At 32.4% G+C, this 22,603-nt stretch overlaps 1 protein-coding gene across 4 annotated transcripts in view; it reads right to left on the bottom strand.

Annotated features, from left to right (window-relative positions):
• Positions 1 to 21,899, bottom strand: part of LOC123678241 (RNA binding protein fox-1 homolog 2) — a 51,599-nt gene extending 29,700 nt beyond the window's left edge. The window contains exons 1-3 of one of the 4 annotated variants that reach the window (XM_045615149.1): positions 21,629 to 21,899; positions 5,195 to 5,641; positions 3,224 to 3,277 (exon numbers count right to left, since the gene is read on the bottom strand). In XM_045615149.1, coding sequence (XP_045471105.1) covers positions 3,224 to 3,277; positions 5,195 to 5,641; positions 21,629 to 21,640 — 513 coding nt within the window. In that variant the 5' untranslated portion in view covers positions 21,641 to 21,899. The remainder of the gene's footprint in view (positions 1 to 3,223; positions 3,278 to 5,194; positions 5,642 to 21,628) is intronic. The other 3 variants (XM_045615151.1, XM_045615150.1, XM_045615148.1) reach the window with 3 other exon arrangements.
• Positions 21,900 to 22,603: the final 704 nt, after the last annotated feature.

Below are 22,603 nucleotides of genomic sequence, written 5' to 3'. Positions count from 1 at the left end.
CATTCCACACAGAGAATTTTATGAGAGTGAACCACTAAAAGTACAGGTAATCAGTGCAAAAAATAAAGATTGGGGGACAATTGTTTGAAATTTTCAATACTTTGATCGTTGAAGTGAAATAAATGCATGTATCACAGTATAAAAATATCAGTGAAGAGCCTATGTAGCTTTGCTGCTATCAATCTAAGGTGTCATGTTATTCATCATCAAATTGTAAGCCACTAATCAAGCCAAGAGGATGTGCATAATCAAAGATTGTAGACATTTCACCGTGCATTTTTTTTTTAGTTTACATGCAGAATAGCAATACAAATCTATGAGAACAAATTCATAAAAATTGTAAAAACCACGAGCATCTTGAGACAACTGCAAACACTTCAAGGTTTCTCAACATCTACTCAGTTCGATAGCCTTTCCTTCATTCGATAAATCAACAATTAAGCTCGGTTGAATCAAAATTGTTTCCTTACTGCTTGTTGACTCATGGTTTAGGTACAAATTTCACCGTATGAAATATGAAGTGCATATGTTTCGAATGAGTTATCATTTCTACGTATTCAGGATATTAAAATGAATAAAAAATGAGATATGAAAACATTATGAAATAAATAAAATTCTGTAAAAAATCAAGCAAACCCTGAAATCATTTGAAGATTACGTAGATATATTATGTTTACATTTTAGTTATCTAGTGGATATTTAGCTTTATTCTATATATTTGAAGTACATACAACCTTTCGAAATGGTTCACCATCATTGAAAAAGAGATTTATTGAAGCCTATTTATTCAATTTTTTTTAATATATCTGAATGTTCATGGAGTCTTGTATCTTATGTGATCCTACAATCCTTTATGCATGGAAAAATATATAAATATATATGCAGGGTGTTACTTGAATGATTGGCCTTAGTATAGTGATGAATGCAGGTCTTCCAGAACTTTCACAAAAGTACAGGTTGATTCATGATTCATGTTGGCCTAAATTTTTGATACCCATAACTTGGAAATAAGCAGTTTGTTTATATTTTGTGGGTTTGTTCACTTCATAGAATCCTTCAAATTTCAATATTTTCAGGGAAGTAGAGGAATGTTGTTGCCATGAAAAATTCTTCGAATACTATGTTATGAATTGAAATTAATTGGTTTAAATTTTCTCATAATATTAATTGTTAATGCATACTTTTGCGTATTTTTTGATTATGCATATTTCTAATCAATATTTTAAAAAAGCGTATTACAACATTCAGTAGTTGTTGATGGTTTTAAAATGAAGAATAGTTGAAAATAGAAAATCAAAAGCTGATTATATCAAATATTAACACAAAAGAAATAAAAACAAGATCATATTTTGAAAAAGTGACATAAAACATTAATTTTTAAGTTTGCTACTGTTTTGAAAAAAGTGTGTTATACGAAGTAAAAATTGTATTCATTACACTGACTTGTGTATTTTTATAGCAATGAAGACATTCCTCTAAAACGTGTAAAAATATAGATTTAAAAGTTTAAAAGAAAAACTCAATAAACTGTGTACCGTCCTGAAGATATTAGAATTACATGAAACGTTTTAAAGAGTTGTATGAAATAAAAAACCCACAAAATTTAAACAAAATCGAACTGCTGATTGTCTAGTTATGGGTATCAGAAATTTAGGCCAACTTTCATAAATCACCCTGTATCTCCGAAACTAACAGACTAAGGATACACAACAAACCACTTTTTTGAAAACCCTGGATAAACTCCATTTACCACTAGGCTTTGAGCAACCATTCATGTAACTCCCTGTAAACACATATTTGGGTCATCTAGCAAAATATAAAAAAAGGTCAAGTCATATTCTGATTGACCCCAAATTCTTCCTTAAACTTCTTTCAAACATCAGAAATATGTTTATAACTACTTGTTAGTTTCAACTACAAGGTCAAATCATATTAAATAACCAACCTTAACATTTAAGAGAACAATTGACATCAACTGCTATACGACTTATTAATTGTACATCTCAGGTTTTTTCCTTCAGTTCGAATAGAAGTTCAAGATTAATGGAACTGTAATGATTAATTCAGAAAATCAGAGATGGAATGATGAGAGATCGTAGTCTCGATTGATCACAAAAACAAATTGATTGTGGCAACATCTCACTATGTAGATATTAATATCAATTCAACAAGTTCATGGCTAATACTCCGTTAATTTAAATGACAACTGAATTTTCACTCTCACATGAAGGGAAGGCATACCGAACTAGTTAATGATTAATTACTTCTGGTAAAGCTGTTGGAAATATGCACAGTCCTCAAGGCTAAAATGAGTGTGAACAACTTCAATGAAACATCAATCGAAAATTGAATGTTAGCTACCATATTACCCAGGAAACGAAATTAAATAAACAGACAAATTTACAGACAGAAAAGAAAATATTCGAAGAATCCAGCACAACAGGGATTTATAAAAAATTATATACAAAAATACTAAAGTATTCATAGAATATCTCCAAGGAAACATCAATTTCAACATGGACATAGTAAAGTGAATGAATGCAATGAAATTTATCTTTCTGGTGTTCTTTCCTTGACTGAATACATAAATATGTCAATTGAACTGTTTTAATAAACAATGGTCATCATAAGTCCAATATAAATTTAATTCAATATTATCCAATAACGAAAAAAAAACTATTTGTGTAATGTATAAATAAAAAATGGGTCAAATTGTATTCAAGAATTTGATGTCAATGTTTTAGAGGATATTGAGGAGGATACGTCAATTTCAAATTTCGGTTTTAAATATGTAAGTGTTGTTCGGAAGTTTCCGTCAAGGGAGAAAAACCCAGAAAAAGAATATTATGAAATGACTTTAACAAATAAACGTAAGTAGTTGTACTGGATTATATGAATAATCATTAGTTTGGGAATTCAAAACAATACATGGCATATTATTGCATGAAGCTGTCTGAGAAATGAAAATAAGTTGAAAAAGGAATTAAAACAATCCAATTGGCAGCAAATAATTATAAGGAAGAAAATTAATATCTTTTTCTTTCAATATATCACAAAACTAAAAATGAAATATGAAAATAATAAAAAGTAAATTTTTAAATAAAAAGATATAACAGTAAAATGATTGTGGTGATATGTAAAATGTTTAATAGCAACATAGCTGGCTCTATAAATTTGCGATTCATTGAATGAATTATAATCAAATGAATTAAGTTCGACATACCTTAGATCCTCTTTCATTGAATATAATTTCTACATCCAAAATTGGACCAAATTGCTGAAAAAAAATTATAAAAATTAGACACATATGGTACTAGCATATTTTGAAAACTTGAAGTATAGAAATGTAAAAATTGGATAATTTTTTTTTTAATATACATTAAAACAGTCTATAGTGTGAAATGAAAAAATAAATCAACTACTGATTTCAGAATAACGGATATAGAAGAATAGGATAGATTTTTCCCAATATAGTCTAGGAATCAATGATTTCGCAAGAAAACTACTATTTTGGAATTGTAACTAGGTTAGTACGACCACTAACAGTAGTCTATTTTTCTCGTTGCCAACATCTCCATTTTTCCCGTATTTTTCACTAAATCTTATGAACCATGCATGTCAAATAATAATAATATGAAAATAGCAAATTTTCTACATTTTGAGACCGAAACTAACCCTCTAGATGCAATGGTACATGTTGCCAAGATACAGCCTTCCACATACACCAGTGCTAAGGAGGATTATAGGTCTTCTGTGCCTGAAATGTCCCACGGCCTCTGTCATTTTTCGTTTCGCCGAATTTTGCTTACATGCCCCCCTGTATGATTGTTATTTCTTTCCTAGCTAGGTTTTTGATGGCGGTGTCTAAATCTTCATAGAATCAGCGCCACTTTTTTGCTAATTTTGTGATTTACAGAAAATGATATGGATATGTTAATGTTAAATTCCAGCGTCGCCTAAGTGAGCATCAACTAGGAAATCCAATCCCGCAAATGCGGGATCCTTCTGAAATTCTGCGAGATCAAAATTGAGGGATCTTCCATGCGGGACCTGCGAGATTCAATATTAAAATTGCATTTTAGACAATAAAAGCACAAACGTCTTTTGAAACGTCCCAATAAGCAATAAACCACTCATAAGTTACGAAGATGCAACACTAGTTAATGCTGAAACTACACTACCATTCATGATCAGCAAATTGGAAAGTCATTACAACTCGACATTGAGTAGATAAATGGTTAAAGCTTTATTTTCTAGGATAAAAGAGCGCCCGCCGTTCATCAATGACAAGTAAGGTATCGTATTTAGAAAACCCAGGCAAATATCTGGACTTTTTGGGATAATAATCAATGTCTACAAATGGCATAGAAGATACATTTGTACTTCATAATAGATCAACATTACGAAATGAAATTAAGAGTAGAATGACAGGCTGCAAATAGGCACATCTTTAGAAAACAAAACACAATCCTCAATCGAAGACCATTTCACTTATGCCGATGAGGCTGAAGTACCGTTATCTAATCTAAGCTTGACGTTAATCTAGCATAACCCGCGATTTTTCCCATAATTGAATAGCAAAACATTTGTCAACAGGGTGATGAAATAGCCTAAAATTGTGGCAAAAAAAAAACCAAAATTCCAGTAATTTTGATAGTTTTACTGGAGTTTGTATTTGACCTGTAGGGCATCAAATGGCGTGTCACCCAAGTGAGTATATCCTATACCTCCTAAAAAATATCGTTGAATTCAGCGTTAAAAGTTATTTCGAAAAGTGTCATAAAATATACAGGTCCGTATTGAAAAAAAATGAGGTTGAGGGTGGCCCAGAGAGCACGAAACGTTGGATACGAAATCTGATTACGTCAAATTGAGAACAATTTACTGTCTAATAAAAAATTCCTGTAACATTTTTTGATAATACATATTTGAAATAAAGTGGGAAAAAAAGAAAAATCAAAATGACAGAATTTACTTTTCTTATGATATCTCAATAACCGGCCCTGATAATCTCGATTTGTTTGAACTGCTTAATAATGCTTCTATGCATGCAACTTTTTCTCCATTTGACCGACCTTCTCTTATGGTTTAAAAGTTACCAATACAATCCCATTGAAAAAGTGGCCACCCTGTATCCCCATTTAATTTTACGCTAACTTCCCCCATGCTGAAAAGAACTGAACAGAACACCTACCCCAAACATCGCCCGTAGATCCGGGTCTCTAAAACGAAAGGGAATGTTAGAAACGTGCAGCCTTTTCGGTTGATTCTTTGAAGGATCTGTACCCACTGCCACTCCGTTGGTTGTGTTTTCCGTTCCATCCGACGTTGGTATCCCTGTCGCTGTCTGGTTCTCACTATCTGTCGTCGTCTGTTGATTTTCACATTTGAAATTCTGTTGGTTTTGCGTTACAACTGGACTTTGGCCTAAAGTTACTTGAGGTTGATCGGTTGTGAGGTTAGCTTGAGGGGGTGACGGCGTGAAGGGTGGACCCGCACCCGCCGCCGCTGCCCCCGTAGGCTGAGGTAGCAGAGCTACTGAGGTTTTGTCCGGTTCAGCTTTCACCTCCCCGTTCTGTGTCGGGAACGCCGCTGGTCCTGCAGCTCCAAATTGGGGAGCCATGCCTGCCTGAACCATGTGCTGAAAATAAAGAAGAATAACAATTAAAGTTGTGTCTTAACATTATATGCATGGTGCATACTAATTCAGGTAAAAACAATGCATATTAAACACAATGCTTCATTATTTCGAAATGTGTACATGTACGGTATATCCAAAGTAACTTGGAGGAAGGCAGAATGTTTAGATTATACAAGGGTTGTTCAAGTTTCCAGCAATACATTAGGAGCCAGGCATAGAGTAATAAACATAGACAGAGGAAGTATACGCAATTTTTACTTGTCCCAACTTGGGTAGATTACGTTGTCGGATTGTGATATATTTTCAAATCCACAATTTTACTATATCATTAGGAATGTATATTATATTGAATTAAAGATATTTATTTGAGTGATTCTCGATTAAATATGCAAATTTGAATATTTGAAATCTGATATTTTTCCTGATTGTCGAATTTACAATAAGCAGAATATTTATTATTTTCTGTATCTACCTGCGAAATCCAAGATTTGGCAACTTTTGCTCTCCTAGTGTCATTGGTTGTTTCACGTCGTTTGGCGCGCTTGGAGTTTGTTTTCCGAATTTCTGATATATTTAGGTATTTATTTCAATATATTTCGAGTTAATATGAGACGTTGATTCACTATGGGACATCTTTGTGGAGAAACTCGCGAATTGAGTGAAATATCGTATCACTTATATGTGTGATGTGTCATTTCCGTGTGACTCATGTCATATTTGTTAGTTTATGTTGGAGACAAAATTTGCTTACTATATGTTCCCTCTATGTTTATTACTCTGAGGAGCCAGGGTATTTATTGCCTAACAGTATTTTTGAATAAACCCTGAAATTATAGCGAATTGTCTCTGGAACCTGAATATATAGATCGGGTTGTTTCTATTGACAAATATAGTTCACGCTCCATCGCATGCCGATTTGGTTACTTTAATTGGCTACAGCTGTAGCCACTTCTTTATTATCTTCCTAATGATTCGCATTGACCAGTGCGGTACGTAGTTCAATGAAATAAAGATTTCTACTCGGGTTTAGTTCGTTGTGTAACTGATTTTTCATTTTTATTGGGATAAAGTATGTTCGAACTCACTAAAATAATCCTGAATATTTCTAATATTAGAGAGTTTTTCAAATTATCAGAAATTCATTAGGAAGCAGGGTCAGCAGGGAATTTACAGGTTGCTAGTTGATCGTCATATGAAATACTATGTATCGATTTGGTCACTTTCATTGCACGGGAGTTGTGCTTATCTTCATAACCGGTTTGGGGAGTTTTAAAGAGCCGTTGAGGAAAATTTAATCAAACACCGAGAATTCTACGGTCATCGAGAAAATGGGAGAGGTTGAATATTTTTCGATTAAATCTATTCCTCCAGTTAACTTCAAAGTGGATAATGATACGTGAAGTTCTGACGAAAATGATTTCGCATCCTAAGGACTACTCACCACAGAAGAGAAAATTTTTGGTGGAATACGAAAAACACTAAGTGTGATATACCAAAAAAATTCAAACTACATTTTCTGATCTATTTTATCGATGTCATTACGAAAACTAGTTTGCTTTAACTTCAGACAGAACCTTTACAAGTCCATCTACAATCAATAGAGTTTCACAAGAAAACAAAAAGGGTGTCTTGAATTTTTTTCATAGAATGTACCGTTTTCGAGATAACTTAAAACGAAGCAAACGCTATTCACAAGAATCTACAAAATTTATTTTTTGAAAGTTTCCCATTAGTGATAAATGAAAGTACAAAAATTGGCGTAATTTATAATATCGTTTTTAGATGGTATTTTGAATTGAACATTTCAGTATAAACATTTACCAGAAACTAACAATAAAAAAATTTCGTGAATATTCTTTTATTTTTTGAGTGTCTGGTGAATGTTCTAACTGAAATGTTCAATTAAATGCCATGTAAAATCGATATAATAAACTACGCTAATTTTTATACTTTCATTTATCACTAATGGGAAAATTTCAAAAAATGAATTTTGTAGATTCTTGTGGATAGCGTTTGCTTCGTTTTAGGTTATCTCAAAAACGGTACATTCTATAAAAAAAATTCAAGAGACCATTATTTTTAGTGAAACTCTGTTGATTTCATAAATGAAATAATTTTCTCGAAAAATAGACAGTGGTGTAGATTTTTAATAGGAAAAGGATCATCACACCCTTATATCTGCACCACTAGATAATTTTGGCAGTTGATACTTATTTGATTCAAACATTACATTATCTAGACTTCAGTATCTGGAAGTTAAAACAATGAATGTAATAATAATTATAACTAGAAAAAAGGTTTTTTTTTTCAAACTTTAAAACCCTGTATCTCGAAATCGAAGCTTGTTAGGATTAATATTTAAATGAACTTTTTTTCATGAAAAAAATGGTTCTATCCGACGCCAAAGTTGTTGAACTAAAATAAAGATATAGTATGCCTACCGACGCCACTGGCGAAATAAATGGCTTCATACTGGTTATGAATTTTGATTGTTTTATCGAAAAATCTTCAGAATCCTCAACTAATATTTATGATTTTCTTCGATGCAAGAATCAGTTCAATCAGAGTTAGAACAATGACCATTCTATTATTCAACTTTATATATAATTGGCTCCCATGAACTTTCAATTGAAACAGTGTCTTCATAAATAATATGCCAGACAAAAATAATTATTCAATGTTGCCGTCGTTATCAATAGGACATTTTCCATAATTAATGACGATCGATATTAACATTCTGATCAGTAATGTATCGAAGAGGTCATTGATAATATTGGAATCTACTCCGATGCCATATCGTTCTGAATGACACTATGTATTATAATCAGAATTTAGACGATCTCGATAATGAAGCTATTATTCGAGAAACCCCAGCAAATGTTTGTTCAATCTTTTCTTTGAATATCATTAACTGTGGAAAAATACATTATAATATCTCGAGACTTTTATCTTAGTTCAATAATATGCAATACTTATATGTACCTACTAAAACTAGTCGATATAAATTAGTGAAGCAGTACTCTGTTTTGAATATACAGATTGCCCACATAACACTTGAATCGAATTGTTTCATTATTTTCAAAATTAAAAGGTCAAGTAAAAAAATTCAATCCCATTTCAATAAAAAAAAAATTTTTTTGACGACAACGTTAACTCATATCTGTAATGTGAGAAAAAGGAGTTTGATAACGAAGTTTTAACCATATTACTCGAAATAATTTTTTTTTTACCAAGTTGGTTGTTCATACCTTATACTGGATGTTCCTAAATTAGAGTTACGGAGGAAAATGAGAGATACCGTGGATAATTTTAAGAATAAAAAGTCCCATGAATATAAGCCTGCAAACGCTTTGTTTTCGAGATTACAGGGTGTCGTACTTTTTAGTGATGCTTAAATCAGTTTATCATATCTTTATTAATCTTCGCTACAGAGTGGGTAAGAAAGTACCAAAACTTATAATTAATTCATTCATTACAGCTTATTAGCTGGATCGTTATAATGATTTGGATTTTCCTGAGGATTACTAGAACTGTTTGAAAATTTTTTGTCGAAATCGAGAGCAGATACGATAAAACTATAACAAACCAAAAGTGTATTACTGGACTAGGGTTTCTTTTTACATTTTTCTAAATTTTTTCTAAACAAAAAAAAATAGTTCTGAAGGAAAGAATGAGACACCCTTCCAGAAAAAATATCACCCTGAGGAATTTGCATTCAAAATTAGCATATTACACGATGAAAACCTCAAAAGTGGAAGATCTATGGCCAATTCAAATTGAATATCTTCTGAAGAGAAGGTTCTATGAGAAAATAACTTAATCAAAAACAAAGTGTTTGGGGACTTTTTTTTTAAATCATCCGAGAAATCTTTCATTTTTACCTCCAATTGAGGAACACTGTGTTGATATAGTCAATTCAAAAGTGATGTATTCACAAATGAATTGCAATTTGAATGAAACACAATAAATGTTACAACACATCCCAGACAATTTTTTTTATGCGAAATACTCAGTTCAGTTCTTTGATAACTGCAGTATTGAAGTTTTGTAAGGAGAATGATACAAAAACCTGAAAACAACCGGTAAGCGTATACCGATGACGAATGCAAAAATCACAGATGGCAAATAAGAGGCGACTTCGACAAAGCTGATAGATAGAGGAAAGTAATAAACCTCGGACATAAACTCATAAACCGTAAAAGGGTCCGATTTTTTACTGCCGTGTGGATTTCGAGGAAAAGTAAAATGATTATTGGTTCATTTTATGGAAAATTTTCGTTTTTCGTTTTTGCGAAAATTCTACAATTTTATATTTTGGAAATCTTTGGGGGAGGGGTAATTACCTCCAGTAACCCCCCATTTCTACGCCCTTGGTTTATAGTTATTGTTATATTCAAGCTTTTTATTTTGAAATTAATCAAGAATCAAAAAGACTGGGGTGCTATATATGCGCCACGCCCAGAACTTATTAAATGACGTATTATAACAGCCTTCGAAGACGATACTTTTTTGGACGAATAATCCACATTTTGCGTATCATGGGTAGATTTGGCGCATTTAACGAACCTACGCTTCATTATCATTGTACCGGTAAAGGATCGCGAAAAGTAATTACATACATATTATTGTTGAAGCGTGTAATTAGAATTCACGTTAACACCGGGCGGAGAAGTAGGTTAGTTTCAGATGAATCAGAATCAGTTTTATCATTCATTGGAAAGAGGCAGAACAACCGTTAAATATAGACAAATGATAATTAGAGTTCAGCTATTTTATTTGGATGTATTCGTTCCAAGAAATATAAAGAGTTTAATTTTGATGTAGAAGAAAAAACAAATACATTTCGAAACAAATCAATGGATGTATGTATGTCACTAACTATGGAAAATTTTGTTGGCACAATGCGATTGTTTTGTTGCTTGTGTGGCACGTAGCGCAGTCTTGTTGAAGATAAACGTCAAGGCCTTAGTATTTATGCAAAATACGGTGTAATGTCGTTTGTCGAATGCCTAATACCCATAATTCAAATTTTTCCACCACTTTCACCATTCCGGTCGGCTTTATTCTGGGAACTGTGACAAAATTTTCACTATTTTGTGGGAAAATTCAATGCGTTGTTGAAGGGTCCATTTAGTAATGGCGTAGATTTCACTTATCAAATGTCAAAAGATGACAACTTCAAAAGTGACAGCTACCTAGATGAAACCTCATATTGGAAAAACCTATACTACAAGTAGATAATAAAGGATTTTCCAATAGGAATGATACAAGTCAAAATGGCTATCTGGTAAAACTGTGTATAATTTTTTGAGAAATCTTATGTCATTTTTTCGAATAAACATTATTATTATGTTATTTGTAGTGTAGTAGGTTAGGCCATTTGATTATGGAAATATAAACGCTTCTAGTTTAGAAATTGTCAAATTGTTTCATTGAAATCGGTGCTTTGAAAAGTTGAATTAAAAATATATTTGTACATAACATAACATAATTGACATTGAATGCAAAGCACAAAAAAATGCTATCAAGAATTTCATGGCTTGTCCTTAAATATTAATGTGAATACTGAGAGACATTTGAGAAGAATTCATGGGATATATTATTCAGTTAATCGACTCTTTATTCATCTATTGTAGACAAATTTGAAAGAGGCTCAGTACTTGGTGCTGGTACTCTTGTATCGTGTAAAGAAAATTCACTCTTAAACTCGCTAACAATGAGACTAATAGTAATTCAATTAACTGAATAATGTTCTCTCACTATTCACAATTGAGCACTGGTTTTAATTAAAAAAAATCAACAAATTCTGAACATAATCATAGCGTGTATCTTTCCATGATTAGATGTCATAGACTACTAAACATAAATGACGTGAGATATGTCAAAAAATAATGCACAGTGATGCTATCACAACTATTTTAAATTGTATCACTTGTAAACCCGGTATTAAGTTTATTTCATTGGGTATTGACAGTGAGGAACCTGTTTCCTGTAATGAATTGCCCTCATTAATATATTGTTATAATACGGATACGAAAGGTCGTATCATTTAGCGCAGTGTTTGGTCATTATGCATACTGTGATGTCAATCCCGCGCAATTTGATAATTTAGGCACCTAAATATTCCATTCATTTGATAAAAAATACTCTGCTAATGGGTGTGGCACCTGTTCGTCATTTGCTACTAAGAAATTAGCCCTTCCAGTACTTTATTTTCGGTCTTGTAAAACAATAATTTTTCAAACGTACAATAACAACTTCATATTTTGAGTGACAAGATCATCTACTTCCCCTCCTTCAGAGAGAAAAGTGTTGCTATGTCAAGATGAATTACTCCGTTCGCCGGAGGGAAGTGTTGCCTAGCAATGATAACTGTCAACTATTCAGTGCTGCCAACCCACTGAGCTCAAATAAAGGTAGATAGAGGTTCGAAATTTGGGTAGATGTTGCCAAATTTAGGTAGATTATTTTTTCCTTTTTTTTAGGAGTTTTTAAAGAACTGAGTCCTTAGAATTATACTTTATTAATGATAAATATTGATGAATTAATAAAAAAATATAAGAATTCACATAATAAAAATAAATTGAAAAACAAAGAAATATATTTATGTAATAATTTAAAATTAAAATTTAAATATATATAAAATAATGATAATTTTTTCCAATCACTCTTATAGGTCTGGTAATACTTTCTTTTCTTCGGTAATGGACCACGACTTGTTCCTTCGCCTCCACTATTCCTGGCACTCATATTTTCGATAAATTCAGCAAAAAACTCACCTATACAAAACGACACCTTTTCTGTTTCGTCAAAAACGCAATATCCCGATTCAGCAATTCTACTAAAACAGCCTGCTTTGAAGAAAGTTGTTCTCTTTACTACTTGAACAGGAAAGAATAAATAGTCTTTCAAATATTTCATTTCAACAGATGTGGATAATTTGCAAGAAAACTTGTTGTCCAAAAACTTTTATTATTTTAACACCCAAAAGGGTCTTTTATTGCTTCCCGACGGCAGCCTTCGATGTATTCAGAGGGTCTCATCTCATTCCTTTCGACGATCTTATTTTATTCTGTTTTTTTTTAAGCATAAGGATCGATTCAATTAATCTGCGAGCAATACGAACCTATCTATTTTTCCTACGTACATGCAACCATATTTACTATGGCTATTTTTCTATCAAGCAAGTGCGTATTGAGGCGCAGCCATCGTTATTTATTAGTTTATTACCCATTTCGGTCCTTTCTTTGCATCTGTATGTTTCTAAAACTCCGCCGCTGATCTCCTGAGATCTTCGTATCCAATGGCGTGCGTAAAAATTAAGATGTGACAGCGTTAATAAGGAATAGATTTTTTTCATAGTCACGTTACTGGTAAAACGGTTTGTCGTTGATCTAAAACCGTGAAGTTCGCGCGGAGCTGAATTAAGGTAGATCGAGCTCAAAAAAGGTAGATAGGTAGATTAGTTCGAATTTAGGTAGATCTACCTAAATTTAGGTAGGGTTGGCAGCACTGCAACTATTATACTTGACGTCTGTCAAAATTAATTCATTGCGAGCATAGAGTGATAAACATAGATAGAGGAAGTATGCGAAATATTCACGTGTCCCCAACATGGTTAGATTACGTTGTCGGATTGTGATATATGTATTTTCAAATCCACAATTTTACTATATCATTATGAATGTGCATATATTATATTGAATGAAATATATTTATTTGAGTGATTCCCAATTAAATATACAAATTTGAATATTTGGAATCCGATATTTTTCCTAATTGTCGAATATATGGTAAGCAGAATATTTATTACTTTCTATATCTACCTGCTGAAATCCAAGGTTTGGCAACTTTTGCTCTCCAAGTGTCATCGGTTGTTTCATGACGTTTGGCGCGCTTGGAGTTTGTTTCCTGGATTTCTGATATATTTAGGTAATTATTTCAATATATTTTGAGTTGATATGATATGTTGATTCACTATGGGGCATAAAAAGTGCGTTCTTTGAGGAGATACTTGCGAATTGAATGAAATATCTTATCACTGATATGTTTTCATTTCCGCGCGCTTCTTGTCAAATTTGATAGTTCCTGTTGGGGACAAAATTTGCTTACTGAAAATGACATATGCTCCCTCTATATATGTTTATTACTCTGAGATTGTGAGCCATGAAAAGTGAAATCCTTATGAATTAATGTACTATTATCTACTCTTATGGAATTATATATTCATTATTCAACCGCTTTTGAGCAATTAATAGTATCTATTAACAAACAGCGTGAGTTATAATAACCCACTATAATAAATCGGAAATGGATCTGCGCTTCTACACTTCTGTGCTTCCATTCGATTGACCGAAAGGGAACATTCCATTATTGTTATTGAGGGGAGGAATGTTACTTTAATAATTTTTAACGTTTATAGGTAAGTTTTGGAGCAGCGTATATTCATTAGACCTAAAGATCGACAGGAAGCCATATTTCGTTAGTATAGTCTGAAATGCATTTTGCGAGTGAAAATTAGCAAAACTTTTATCCCAGAAGTTAATACAAAGCTTCCTCCAGGGCAGACATTTTGACGCCCCGTCAAAATAAAATTTACTACCAATTTTACTACAGCAAGTGGTAATTTTACTGAAAAACAGTTTTGTGTCCAAAAGTATGTCTCTTTTTATTACATGACTAAGTCTTTATAATTTAGGGCCCCAGCAAAATGTCCGGTATGCCGGTCTTGTTGGCGGCCCTGGATTTATTTACATTTGGTAGACTCGAAAACACCAGAGCTTTCCGCACCGTTATAACTCAGATGAGCATGTTTTGCTCATTAACGAACCTAACTGCTCATTTAGAACTCAAACGTACGGATGGGCAAATTTGATTCTTATCGCGGATCAGTGAGTCAAACCTAATCGTTATTTATCATAATTGACAAAAGAGGATTCTAAAGATTAGTGAATATAGTAAATCGTAAATCATTCTTTATGAATTGCCAACATTTGTCAATGCTGCAACAAGAATTTCATGTAGAGTTCGATAATGGGCAAAATCCGACTTGGAGTTTCAAAACAACAGATTCGATAGAAATGAAAATTTGCGATTGGATGACAATTTTGAGTCTCTTGTAAAATTTCAAGTCGAAAGCTTAACCAGAACCATGGAAAATTCAAGAAAAACGCAGTTTAGGTTCTGGATATTGCTATTAAATAACAATTTCAAGCTCCGGCAAAATTTCAAGATTATGACAGAAGAACCATAGCAAATGCAAGAATATTGGAAATGAATTGCCCAATATGTCCGTGATCACAAATCCAATCGGGATAAGATTTTGCTAGCACAGTCTGGAATTATTGACATCACGGGTAGCTAAGGAAAATTTGGTAATGGCTCATTCAGTAATATTTTGATTTGCGAAGTTCAAGTTGCTATTGAAAATGTCATTGACAGAAGAAACATATTTAAAAAATCATAAAATACATTTCTAGGTTATATTTAAATTTTTCATGACTATGATATAAAACCAAAGCAAATTTCATTGATATTTTGTAAGCAGAAATAAAACCGCGACTAGACTTTCAAGGCTTAATTCGATGTCAATCATTCCTGAATGGATTACATACAGGTATTCCGGTACTACGTGGCTCTTTTTCAAGTATGAACGCCTTATTTATCTCGGCAAAGGATTGAACGATTTTTATAAATTTTGATGTGCAACAATCTTGAATATGGCCGATATTAAGGTGGTATTTACATTGTTGTCAAACTAGTCCATTTTTCGAAATAATAATGATTTTTGTTATTTCGAATAGATCATCCTGTATATTCTCCATCTCTTGAACTCATTAAGAAATACTGAAATTCATGAAGTGTTCCCTATAGATAGATGCCATAATTTTAGGGGTTATCGCAACATTTACACTATGTGTAAAACATTCAAACAGAATATAAAAAAACAAATATTCTCTTCCAACAAAGCCGAACTAGTTTATTCGTTAAAAAAATAATATATTATAAAAATTACAATAAATCGAGAAAATATAAAGACACTCTATTGGAGTAACCTAAAAAATCTTTGAAAAATATATAGATATATGAAAAAAGTTTCTGAAAAAAGCTTCATAGGACAGAGAAGATTTTTTTTATTAATTTTCAGATTCTTAATATTTCAAAACGTAAGCTGTGGAAATTTCAGGAAAGATGAAATTTTTTCTCCTTCAACAAATCGAGAATTTTATATATTAAGCTTAAATTGAAAGTCCAACACTGCAACTCAGCGGTTCAAAAGGGTGTCTGCATCGCTTCTATCGTCACATACCATCATCATCTCCACTTCATATTTTAAACAGGATGTATCGTGTTTGTAAACTAAATTGTGCCATGTTATTCAGAGAGGTCGAACAGAAAATTCAATAATGATATTCATTACTGACAACTGCATTACAATTTAAAACACATTAGCTTCAACTTCCATCCTATGGATAACCTAACGAAATAAACCAAATCTGATTAACGTAGGGCCGAATTTTTCACGTACAAATAAATGAATTTATTCCTACAGCGCAAATTTTATTTGTAGGAAAAAAATGCCATCTGTGCTCCAGGCGCAGGAATAATTAAATAACGTGTTGGATTATCTTCCAAAATGTTCCTTCACTACGAACAATAAAAAGTTTCTACGTCCTTCTTTTTGATCTGTCTGCTATGACAAATGTTTTTCTTTGTGTGTAATTAGATCTAAATAGCTTTTATCAATTTATTTATGGAGAATTCAAAATTGTTCTATAGTATTTTCTTCTTGATTTGTTTCATTTCAGTACCTATATCTTTCTGACAAAGTGTAACAGTACAATTATAACAAATTAATAATATCATGTAATTATTATTACATTAATTATTCAACAATTATTTAATTTTTTTCAAAAGAGCTTTGTTTTTCGTGTTTCATTTAAAGCTTAAATTTGACCTGATATTCTTCATCTTTTGTTGAAGACAATTTTACGGTTCTAACACAGACATTCGGGTAAAATTATAACACCCCAAATCCCTATAGAAAGAGAACAAAAGCGATAGTGGTTAACATATGGTGGAAGAATATTTTACATTTGATCTCAGCCCAGGATATAGCATATGTTGTGAGAACATATGAATGTGTATATAAATAGATTTACATACTACGATCCAGATATGAATTTTCTCATTCGATTAACAAACATTGTGAAAGTTTTCAAATCGTACATGCAATAATTAAACTACTCCCAGGAGAAAAGTACCTACCAATATTTTTTGGGTTTTCTAATACCATGTCAAAACGGAATAGTTTTAATTTCAACATTTCAATCAATAAGTTCCGAGCCTTATCAGTAAAAACATTGTTTTATTCAAAAATTCGACTTTATGGATCAACATAGTCACTTTCAAGAATGGAACATATACTCCAAAACTTCTCTGGCTTTTCAATATTATTTATGTAGAAGGATTTGTATTCGTTCGCCAAATTTATCCCTAGCTTTTGGAACAAAATCACTTTATCCCTTTGTGCATCGAAAAATCCCTAGATCCGGCAACCCTGGCAGAGATGAGCAAGCGCGGCACCCATTTCGAGTAAAGCTCTCTGATGGACAAATGTTCACGCAAAATAGTGTCTACACTACACTGCCTTCTGATCTCTTCAATTCAAGCAATTTTTCTTATTTTTCCTGACACAAATGCCGAATTCGGTGTCTAGAACGTTCAGCATCGTCGGTGGTTCTTGGACCACGTTTAAAGTCAGCAGAGTCTGAACTGAACACTGATCAAGCCATTGCTTTCCTTGCACACAATTTTTCACCATTGAAATCGGAGTTCTATCAATACAACTTGTTTTTACCAAACGAGAAAAAAAAAGGTACAACACAGATGGTGCCATTTGTGCGCCAGACCCAGAACTTAGTGTCAGTATCGCTTTCACAATACATCATCAAAACATTCTTATCTTATAAAACTTCTTGGAGTAAATGTTTTGATTTTTGATAAGAGGAAAAGGTCGGATGGAATCATATTGTCGATAGGTAAGTGGTTTTTGATCAATTCTTTATCGTAATGCAACATCCACAATATATCAAAAAATCTGAACTTTTTCGATAAAATATGAAACATTTCAATGGTTCAACAAACACAATACCATTTGCAATACAAAATTTCATACAAATTTTTTGCTCTTAAATGTCGATACTAAAAAACTGATATTAAATCTCAACTCAAAGAAAATTACTTCGAATTATGATTTGAAATTGTAATTTCATACAATATGTAGGAAATTTGGTACAATATTCAGATGAATAAAATAAAACGAAGTAATTTCCACTATGTTATTTAATTGTTTGCAACAATTGTTTCGCCACACTGTGGCTTCATCAGGCTACATTTCTGAACTGAATCAGTTCAGAAATGTAGCCTGATGAAGCCACAGTGTGGCGAAACAATTGTTGCAAACAATTAAATAACATAGTGGAAATTACTTCGTTTTATTTTATTTATAATGAATTTCCGCCAAGTAAGGACCGAATCCATTAAATATTCAGATGCTTTACTGCCTCGTTTACTGCTTTTTGAGAATACCGTTTTCTTCTTCCATTTCAAAGTAGAATTGATGCTCAAGAAATGCATTTCACACTAATAAAATGAAAATCTTATAAAGGCACGATATCACTGAAAATTAAAAAAAAAATCAATGAAAACGAAATATTGCTCCACTGAACTAGAGACCACATGTGGGATGAAATACAATTAGAGATGATTGTATGATCCAAACACAAACCTCAATAATAGTAGGTATCCGAGAAGAGCCTTGGATGAAAATGAAGATATTAATCTAATAGATATTGGTTCATCGCAAATTCTTCAATCACTTTGCGAATGAATGGTCTTCATTTACAAATATTTCATCACGTTTTGTTTCCAATAAGTTCTGATAACGAACGGATGTGTCGAAATTATAATGTTTCTGACAATTTCTTACAAATATACAATGAGTAACATTGAATCTCACTTTTCGATTTAAAAGTTGCCCCACATAGAACTAACCGAATATTTCCATTAATATGAGTTTTTCCGAAAAAAGTTGAATTGTTGGTTCCCTATTTTCAGTAATAAACCTATGGAATCGTACAAAGATGAAATTTCAGCACCCTCCGAAATTTTCACAGAATCTTTATAGCTCGAGAACAGGATCCATGCTTTTGTGAAGCAAAAAATCCATAATTAACAATACAAACATCATGACATTGAAAATATATTATACTGCTAAGATGATATACTAAATACAATATTGTTTACCCCAAAGTCCTAGCACTTATGGTTCGGGAGAAATGAATTTTTGAAATTTGCCTTCGGATTTCGGAATATATGACCCCGGGTTCTAATCCCGCCACTGGCGGATTTTTTTTATATCGATTATTTATTTTTCGTCGCGTGTCAAAATATTTTTCATTGAAAGAGGAAATAATAAACCTTAATATAAAATTTGCAATCTTTTTATTTAGTATGGGACAATCTTAAATGTCAATGGGGATCTAAAGACAGAAAACAGTACAAATTCCCCAAATATTTCAGACCACCAACATATCCAAAACTGAAATTTCACACATTTTCCACATCCTCTTGCCAAACCAAGCTTAATCTTATCACACCTCTACTAATCACAGGTTCGAGAAAGATATTCAAACATTGGGAATAGGATATTAATCCAAAGCACGTCTTCACGGTAGGATGAATAGAAAATAACAGGAAGGGACTTATATAGAAGGTTTCATGACATGAATCATGGATTAAATCATAAATATGCGTAACATAACCAGCAGGAGGAAATCATTCAGAATTTTCTTCACATTAATAAAGAACGCTGCACCTGAATATTGATTGAAGATCGCCAAAAAGGAATTTGCAATAATAACATATGAAACACCGAAGGGAGCAGTAGTTTTCACGCGCAGCTGATCAGCAGTACATCTACCCCACCCAAATCTCATTTTCTTTTTACTTGAAGCGGGTTCTCAAAACTCTGTGGTCTTTATTTCATCCGATAAAATTTCAATCTTCTTTTATTTTCTACTGTACATTCCTTTATAGGAATACTTTTGTATGCTTCTAGCCATATAATCTTCAAAAAGTTTTGTGGAATCCACATTTCATTATTTCGGAATTATTGAGAAAAACAATATTAACCATTGAGCAGATTTTGTCCATTGCAAAGCTTAACAACTTCGAACAACAGACGTTATCAGGTTCGCAATCGGCTCAGATGTTATCATCAGTCCAAATAGCCTCAAAATAGATAGTAATAAAGTAGAGTGAATTTTTCAAAATATTTATCATTTCTAATTCACAGAGTGAGGAAAAATCTTAGACCACAATGAGGGGTTCGAATCTTAACAGGTCAGAAATAAAATAATTTTAGAAATCTCAAAACTTTTATGGGCAAGACAAAATATTGCAAAAATTATCATCATACCTACCTAGGCATATGAGTCATACAAATACGCATTTCCTCTAATGTCAAGTTTACTAGATTTTTATTTCAGAGTAGTTTAGAAAATTTCTAACAAAGATGGATTGAAATGGTTTATTATTGAAAACATTTCGATTACCTAAAGAAAAGAAATATTGCGAACCAAAATTCCAAATGCTTTCATACAGAAATTGATACATGAAAACAATGCGCTGTTGACGAAAACGAAAGTGACAGTTATTTAACCTACAAATTTGTATTTGCATTCCTATTTTATATCACCTTGATTGGTAAGTTGATATTGAATAAATAATTGTTCTTCATTATTGATTTTACTTTTATGGAAGAATAAATAAAGATTTCAACTGGCGCCAATGATTAAATAGTTATTTTTCACATATTTATCACACCACATCTTCAAAAATGGAAGGTTTTTTCATTGTTATTCCAGAAAAATACACCAAAGACATAATTAAATTGAAATCCTTTTGATTTTTTTGTACCCTCAAATAATATTTATCGATAAATTCTGACACAAAACAAAGAATCATTTGAAGCTTCTTTCATTCAAGTAAATAAGGGATAGGTACTCGTTTTTAGATGATTTTTTTATTGAGAACTAATGAGCATGCGTCCATATCAAAATAAAAAAACCTAATTAAACTAATCAACGGACGTTGGAATAACTTCTAGTTGACAAGTAACCAAAATAATTAATCCCAGAAATGTTGCAAATTTTATTCCTACTAAATTCAACAACCATTTGATCAAATTACTATATTTGCTACCGAAATTATTAAAATCTCATCTGGTAATTTCAAAAATCGGGTGTACCTATTTGTTATCTTTGATATAGGTTCAGTTTAAGTTCATTTCAAAATTCACCATCAAATTTCAAACTAAACCAACAAGAGGGTCAGTCAATCAATGTTCAATCAGAATAGCAATCAACCAAGCAATCACAAAATTTCAAAATAGGTATTTAACTTCTAAATAAACTGATAGATATATGTATAAATAAAACTTCAATCAAGATATCCGAAAAATTTATATCGGCAAAGCAGCATAAATCTATAAATGAATTGACCTCGTCCAATAAAAAAATCAAAACAATCTATAAACAAAGGCAAATCCTCTATTGAAAAATTGAATGGAATCTTCTTGGATACCTCAGACATTGTCTTCGAAAGAAGAATAGAAACTACCCAAGATAATCTGAGATAAGAATGTCTGAACTACTGGAATGAAGGAGAGACCATGACATTCAAAGATCTCGTAAGAATTAATTCCTATGTTCTTTTTTTGAACACTAACATACTTCATCTTCTACCCCCATGTTTAAATGGTCTTGCCAGGTAAGATATCACAGAGTGTTTTGAAGTAAGGGAGGTTTTAGATACAATTCGAGAATGAATTCGACCTAGGCACTACGGAGTAATATAGTCTGATTTAAGTAACATTATTCGTTTGAATAGTAACGTGGAAATTAATAATTAAGATATTCTTACCGGATAGTACATCCCCTGAGGGGGTAAGAAAAATGCTCCTGCTCCCCACAGCTTGACTGAATTCAAGAACTGTTCACATAAAAAAACAAGATAACTTGTGAAAAATTCAATATGCACAGACACTAAACCACCATGTAGTAGATTTCAAGGATAATTTGATTAATAACAACGCCTTCAATAAAATTGTTCAACTATACGGCAACCCCGCTTACTATATTTTACTGAAGCAACGAACGAAAACACCCAGCCACAATGAAAGAAAAATGTGTAGGGAATAGAAAGAGAAGCCAATTCCGTTGAAGAGAAGAGTGAGAGAGAGATGGGAACACAATTCTTGCACGGTGGTGGGGAATTTCATTCGATCGATGAACTGAACATGGTTTATTTCAAGCGCGCGCAGCCCAAGCAACGATTTTGGGATGCTGGGAGATGACGCTATCCGTTTCGTTTCCCAGAAGTTTTAACCCTAGGTCTCTTTTCATCGTCCTTGTCATTCTGTTATAAAGTCGGCAACGCTGTTAATATAAAATAGGAGGTCTACGACATCGCAGATAATGCATTCAATTAAAATCTCTTTATTGTCGTCAATCAATTAATATCTTATTTATCTACCATTAACATGTTGGGTGAAATTTTCAATCACACAGTTGATGAATGTCAGCTGTCGTTCAAAATATTCAATTTCAGGAATATGATAAAATAGAATTAGTGTACCTACACTGGCTCCGTAAAATATGGAACAAATTCATTTTTAGCTAAACAGACCATTTTAAGAAATAATCCTGAAACACTTCGATTTTTGATTTCAATTTACCGTATTTTAAAATGATAATCTAATATACAGGGTGAATTACTTTCGAGTAATGACGTCACCGTCATTTGTTTCAAATGGAACACCCCCATTTTGTCTCAATTTTCCGATTACTCTAGCTGAGCTGATTCCAAAAATGTATCACATGTTGATTCCAATTGATA

This window comes from Harmonia axyridis, chromosome 4 (assembly GCF_914767665.1).
Source record: "Harmonia axyridis chromosome 4, icHarAxyr1.1, whole genome shotgun sequence".
Classification (NCBI taxonomy): Eukaryota; Metazoa; Arthropoda; class Insecta; order Coleoptera; family Coccinellidae; genus Harmonia; species Harmonia axyridis.
This window is presented reverse-complemented; position numbering and strand designations above follow the sequence as displayed.